At 47.9% G+C, this 7,187-nt stretch overlaps 1 protein-coding gene across 1 annotated transcript in view; it reads left to right on the top strand.

Moving 5' to 3' along the window:
- The first annotated feature begins 292 nt into the window (after positions 1-292).
- LOC144508631 (protein CBFA2T1-like) overlaps positions 293-7,187 on the top strand; it is a 144,986-nt gene continuing 138,091 nt past the window's right edge. The window contains exon 1 of the mRNA XM_078236840.1: positions 293-480. Within this exon, the coding sequence (XP_078092966.1) occupies positions 453-480 (28 nt within the window). The 5' untranslated portion in view covers positions 293-452. The remainder of the gene's footprint in view (positions 481-7,187) is intronic.

The following is a 7,187-nucleotide window of genomic DNA, read 5'->3' as shown; positions in this document are numbered from 1 at the left end:
GCGGGTGGGTGACTTGTGGCTTTTACAGAATATTCACCAAGATTGGGGTGGGTGGGAGAGAAAAGTACTGGCTCACATCAAAAAACTGGGATCTGCCTGAAGATACATGGAAAATGGGGCGGGGGAAGAGGGGCCTGGAGTGGTAAATACAATTCCAAGTCTGTTTGCCAGCCCTGGCCGTTTATTTGACTGGGCTGCTGAGAGGGAGGGAGGGAGGGGGGTTGAAGTGCCAGCCCCTTTGCTGCATGCATTGGTTGAAGCTGTGCCTTCGAAGTCTGTACTCGTTTCCCTTACCCAAGGGCTGGAGATTCAATCAGATACTGTAGCTCAGTCTCTCTCCCACACACATCACACACACAAGAACAAAACTTCAGTCACTGCAAGGCAAAGTGGATTGCTTCAAATCTCCTGTCTCTCCAGAACTTTTCCGAACTCAAGTCAGATCATTGGAGATGGTGGGAATTTCTGGCTGTTATCAGAGTGAGTAAGGTTCTCTTTCGCTTTTGTTCAACTGCTTTCAGGGAACTTGTCTTTGTTCCATTCTAATGGGAAAGGGAGAGAAGGGTGGGGGCACGATTATAAACTTTCCCCTATCCCCCCCCCCCAAAAAAAATGTTCCCCAGTTGGAGCTATAGCACCCCCCCCCCCTTACTTTAAAGAAAAGCCTTAAAGATAATTGATGGAAAAGACAGAGACACAGTCAGCTGTGGGCATGTTGCTGTGGGACTCCGCGCAACTTTTATCAGAGGTTTTGGGACCGTGCTTGAGGCGGCTTGTGGCTAAATGTGCTGCTTGTGTTCTGCTGGCCTTGGGCGATGTGACAGATGGGGGTAGATTCGGTGCATTTAGCTGAGATGTCTTTCCCAAGACTGGGCTGTAATCCTTGATTTTTAAACAAAATTACAGTGCTAACCCAAACAATAGAAGGGGCAGCTGTTTGGAGTTTTGTTTCAATTTTTCTTTAAAATATTAATTTTGAGAGGAATCGAGCAGAATGATCTTGTGCAGATTGTTTCCCCCCTGTATTTGCCTATTTAGATCACACCAGCAGACAATATGCTTGTTTATTCTGCGCCATTTCATCGCTAAGCGCAACAAGTTATCTTGGAGCTTGTTTTGGTCTTGTCATTGTCTTTTATTTGGCTTCGTACATTTTAACTTTCATCCAATTGTAATTGCAAAACTTCATAACACTGCTCGCTATCTGTTATGTACAGTCAGGAACAGTATATGTATGTTATATATACACAGACAGGAACAGTCCTGTATCTGTTATATACACAGTCAGGAACAGTCCTGTATATGTTATATACACAGGAACAGTCCTGTATCTGTTATATACACAGGAGCAGTCCTGTATATGTTATATACACAAGAACAGTCCTATATCTGTTATATACACCGTCAGGAATAGTCCTGTATCTGTTATATACACAGTCAGGAACAGTCATAGATAGAACATAGAACAGTACAGCACAGAACAGGCCCTTCGGCCCACAATGTTGTGCCGAGCTATATCTGAAACCAAGATCAAGCTATCCCACTCCCTATCATCCTGGTGTGCTCCATGTGCCTATCCAATAACCGCTTAAATGTTCCTAAAGTGTCTGACTCCACTATCACTGCAGGCAGTCCATTCCACACCCCAACCACTCTCTGAGTAAAGAACCTACCTCTGATATCCTTCCTATATCTCCCACCATGAACCCTATAGTTATGCCCCCTTGTAATAGCTCCATCCACCCGAGGAAATAGTCTTTGAACGTTCACTCTATCTATCCCCTTCATCGTTTTATAAACCTCTATTAAGTCTCCCCTCAACCTCCTCCGCTCCAGAGAGAACAGCCCTAGCTCCCTCAACCTTTCCTCATAAGACCTACCCTCCAAACCAGGCAGCATCCTGGTACAGTCCTGTACATGTTATATACACGGGAATGGTCCTGTATCTGTTATATGCACAGTCAGAGATGGTTTGATATATGTTAAGCAAATGGTCAGTTCTGGTGTAAAGTTTGTTGTATGGTCATGGAACTGGTGTAGAATGGAATGTATAGTCAATAATGGCTTTGTTGTACAGGCTGTGGTAAAATCAGAAATAGGAGCAGAATAGGCCATTTGGCACTTTGAGCCTGCTCTGCTATTCAATTCTATCATGGCTGACGTTCTACCTCAAGTTTTTTTATTAGTGTCACAAGTAGGCTTACATTAACACTGCAATGAAGTTACTGTGAAAATCCCCAGGTCACCACACTCCGGCGCCTGTTCGGGTACAATGAGGGGTAATTTAGCACGGCCAATGCACCTAACCAGCACATCTTTCGGATGGTGGGAGGAAACCGGAGCACCCGGAGGAAACCCACGCAGACATGGGGAGAACGTGCGGCTCCGCACAGACAGCGTCCCATTCCGGGAATCATTAGGAGCTCGGGGGGACGGGGCCTGTTCAGACCAGAGTCTGACAGTTCTGGATCTCTGCGCATGCGCAGTGGCCCCGATCTGTAATCCTCCCGTTTGCTGGCCAGCGATGGAGCCCAGCAGTGCTGCCCCCCCCAGCCTCCCCCACAGTCTGATTGCGGCCCCCATGGCCAATTGCGGCCCCCACGACCATTCCCGGGCCAGTCCAGACCCCCCTCCCCTATCCCAGAGACCCCCCAGCAGTGACGAACCCCCCCACAGGCAGACACCCCCCACCCCCCCCGGCAGACCCCCTCGACACGGGAGGCAGACCCCCCCCCATGGGAGGGAGACTCCCTGGTTGACACCCCCCCCCGCCCCCCCAGCCCGCCCTGATTGCTGGCCTCCTTCCAGCTCCAACAGGATCCCAATGCAGAGTGGCAGCAGGACCCCCAACCTCCACCAATCGCCTCTAAGCCCCGCCCCAATAGGCCACACCCCCTTGGCACTGCCCAATGCTCATTAGGCAGTGCCAAGGTGCCCCCTGGGCATTGGCACTTTGCCCCTTGGGCAGTGCCAGGGGGCACAGGCTGGCACTGCCTGGGTGCCCATTCCCAGGGGGCATCATTCCCCCACTGCCAGACCCCCTGGGGGCCCTGATTGCCACCCCTTTCACTCCAGCGGGGTCTCCCACTTGTTCCCCGAAAGTGTGTGGCTAGTCTAAACCCCGCCAGAGTGGATTTGTACTGGCGGGGTGGGAGGTGCTATCGGATCCAGAGACTTCAGTCCCAGGTCTGATAATCACATGCAAATAACATTAAAAATAGATTAAAATTACTTCCCAGCGGTTTCCTGCGTGGTCCCGACTGCGCCGGATTTCCAGGCGGTGGGAGACACGCATGCACGAACCCCATGAATCGGCGCACACTCACATCTCCCAACCCAACCCGCCAAAACATTCACGGTTTGGAATGGGAGAATCGCCCCCCCCCCTCCCCTCCGCCCCCCCCCCGTCATTTGCAACTTTGACCAGCTGGATTGCATTAAGTTAAATTAAATCCAAAAAAGTACGAGCTGTGTTTCAATTATGGAGATAAAGTAAAGTTTTTTAAAAAGTAAAAGTTTATTTATTAGTCACAAGTAGGCTTACATTAACACTGCAATAGAATCCATAGAATCCTACAGTGCAGAAGGAGGCCATTTAGCCCATCGAGTCTGCACTGACCACAATCCCATCCAGGCTCTATCCCCATAACTCTTCATATTTACCCTAGCTAATCCCCCTGACACTTGGGTTAATTTAGCATGGCCTGTGCACCTAATCTGCACATCTTTGTACTGTGGGAGGAAACCGGAGCACCCGGAGGAAACCCACACAGACACGGGGACAATGTGCAGAATCCACACAGACAGGCACCCGAGACCAGAATTGAACCCGGGTCCCTGGCGCTGTGAGGCAGCAGCGCTAACCACTGTGCCACCGTGTCGTCCCTAATAATAATGCTGCCCTTTACGGTTTCAAAGTATTTATTTTAACTAAAAGCGTGATTGTGCTGGAAATAATCCTGTTTGAATGGTTTAGCTGCACCATAGTTATTGCTGTTTGGTTCTGAATTTCCAATATAGCTGAGATAATGAATTATTTCCAATATCGCTGAGATAATGAATTATTCTGATTACACTGTTGGAAGCTCTTTTTAAATCACGAGAATCAATAGCTGAAGAAATTGTGTTGTTTCTCCCCAAGTTTTAAAGATAACTTTACTGTCAAGATTATAGTGTAAAAGAAAATTCAGAGTTAGGTCTATCTTAATTTATTTTCTGTTGATGTACAATTTCAGTGCATGTATTTGATTTGTTACGTACACAAATTTATGCATTCCACCAGACACACTTGGCAATTTACCAAGTATTTAGTTTAGAAATGCTGGATTTTCATCTTGAGTCCCCCAACTGGTTTTTATTTTACGTAATTTTTGTTAAAGGGCCCATCAGGCCAGAAAAGTTGTCAGTCCCAGATTGTGCGTCCAAGTCTCTGGTGAGGGGTTTGAACTCGCAGCTGTCTGAGGTAGAGTCAAGAGTGATACCCTACGTGGCAGGCACTTGACAAGGGCACGGGATGAGAGTGTGAGCTAGAGATGAGGTGACATGGTGACTTGAGGCAGGCAGTGTGAAGGAGGTGGGAGTAGGCGACCTTTCTGACTGAGAGGATGTAGGAATTGCAAAATTTTTGCTTTGATTTGATTTGATTTATTATTGCCACATGTATCAGTATACAGTGAAAAGTACTGTTTCTTGTGCGCTATACAGACGAAGCATACCGTTCATAGAGAAGGAAAGGAGAGGGAGCAGAATGGAGTGTTACAGTCATAGCTAGGGTGTAGAGAAGGATCAACTTAATGTGAGATAGGTCGATTCAAAAGTCTGACAGCAGCAGGGAAGAAGCTGTTCTTGAGTCGGTTGGTACGTGTCCTCAGACTTTAGTATCTTTTTCCCGAAGGAAGAAGGTGGAAGAGAGAATGTCCGGGGTGCGTGGGGTCCTTAATTACGCTGGCTGCTTTGCCGAGGTAGCGGGAAGTGTAGACAGAGTCAATGGATGGGAGGCTGGTTTGAGTGATGGACTGGGCTTCGTTCTCGACCCTTTGTAGTTTCTTGTGGTCTTCAACTCAAATTCAAATTCAACTCCAGGTTGAACAGGATCTTCAGGCCTGCAAACAGTCGGGCTACATTCGAAACAGTGGCTGGAGAGGGAGCCGGAGTCCATAACGAGTCAAGAACAGCGTTAATACCAGCTGAGGATGGCATATAGCGAGTCAGTATCAGTGTGGTATCTGATGAACACACTACCAGGACTTGTTATGTAATCAGTAATTGTGTGGATTGATTTATACACGTAACCACTGATACATGGGGGAATGCAGGAATATGGAAAGGCCATTCAGCCCCTTGAGGATGCACCAATGTCCAGCCAGGCAATTGCTGATGTGTACTTCAACTCCACTCACCTGCCTTTGTTCCAAACCCCTCAATATCCTTGGCTAACAATGATCTATCTATCCCAGTCTTGAAAGTTTATTTCATTCCAGCATCCACAGCCTTTCAGAGCAGAAAGTTCCGGACTTTTACTACCCTTTGGACGGGATATTGCATTTATGATCACCCCAAAATTGGAAAATCCGGCTCGAGGTCAAAGAACATCGGCAAGGTCGCCCCGCCCTCCCCGTCCGCTACGATTCCCGTGGCGTCAGGACAGGAAAATTCCTCCCTCTGTGTGGAAAAGGAAGGGCTTCTTGACTTCACCCCTCAGTGGCGTAGTCTGATTTTAGATTATGTCACCTCGTTCCTGACCCTCCCACCGAACAAAAGTTTCACCATATCTGCCCGGTCAAATCACTTTTAATATTTAAAGGGGATGGATGGAACCAGCCCTCAGTCTACAACATTCAAGGGAATACAAGGCACATTTGTGCAAATCTGAAGGCCCATATATCCTTCCAGGTGCCCGGAACTGAAGGCAGTCCCTCAGTTTGGGGTATGAACAGAGTGCTACACATCTGAAGCAGAACTTCCTCCCCCTTGAGATAAAGGCCAACATTCCATTAGCCTTTCTGATTGCTTTTTGTAGCTGGCTACTAGCTTTGAATGATTTGAGTGCTTGGATGCCCAGATCTCATTGCTCCTCTACAGTCCCTGGTTCCTCACCATTTAGAAGTTCCTCTTGATTTATCCCTGACTGGTGGGTGGATTCACGGTGTCACATCCTCTGCTGAACAGTATTGCTTGCAGTCCTGCTGTAGCCAACTCTGTAATGTTAGCTTGCTGTCTGTCTCAACTAGTGGCTGTGAAGAGGGAGAACTCTCAATCCCCTTCCCCCAGGCAATTGATACTACAATTATGGGGCCCATGTTGACCATACTTGTGCATGAGTGTATCCTTGTATGTGCCGCAACCCCCCCACCCCCCCAAGCAGATATTCCTGCTCTCCATGTTTAACAGGAATCTACTGTACTCCCAATATCCTGGACTGCTGGGTGGCGCAGTGGAAACTGCCTTGCAGACTGACCCTACGCACAGTGAGTGGCAGCAAGAGTGTAGTGTTTGCAGATGTTTTCAGACTGGTGATTGTGATGTGGGTCTGTGCTGAACAAGAGGCTTCTTTCCTGTAATATGTTTTAACGATGTGAAGGTTTACACTGCAAATACTTCATCCGCCTCTGCAACCCTCTTGAACTCACCAATAAGATGGAAAGTTTGAATGGAAAGGCTTGAATAAACTTGGATTTAAATAGTGACCATTCACGACACCAGAACTTCCCAAAATGCTTTACATCCAGTGAGGAACGTTTGAAGTGCAGTGGCTGCTGTAGAAAGCGCAGCAGCCAATTCGAACACAGCAAGCTCTCACAGACACCAATAGGCGATGGTCCAGGGGGTATTATCGCCAGAACAAAGAACAAAGAAAATTACAGCACAGGAACAGGCCCTTCGGCCCTCCAAGCCTGCACTGACCATGCTGCCCAACTGAACTAAAACCCCCTACCCTTCAGGGACCATAACCCTTTATTCCCATCCTATTCATGTATTTGTCCAGATGCCCCTTAAAGTTCACTATTGTATCCGCTTCCACTACCTCCCCCAGCAGCGAGTCCCAGGCACGCACCACCCTCTGTGTAAAAACTTGCCTCGTACATCTCCTTTAAACCTTGCCCCTCGCATCTTAAACCTGTGCCCCCCAGTAATTGACTCTTCCACCCTGGGAAAAAGCTTCTATTCACCCAGATTCTGTGACTTGT

This window comes from Mustelus asterias, chromosome 20 (genome assembly GCF_964213995.1).
Source record: "Mustelus asterias chromosome 20, sMusAst1.hap1.1, whole genome shotgun sequence".
NCBI classification, from domain to species: Eukaryota; Metazoa; Chordata; class Chondrichthyes; order Carcharhiniformes; family Triakidae; genus Mustelus; species Mustelus asterias.
The sequence above is the reverse complement of the archived record's forward strand: the minus strand, read 5'-3'. Positions and strand labels throughout refer to the sequence as shown.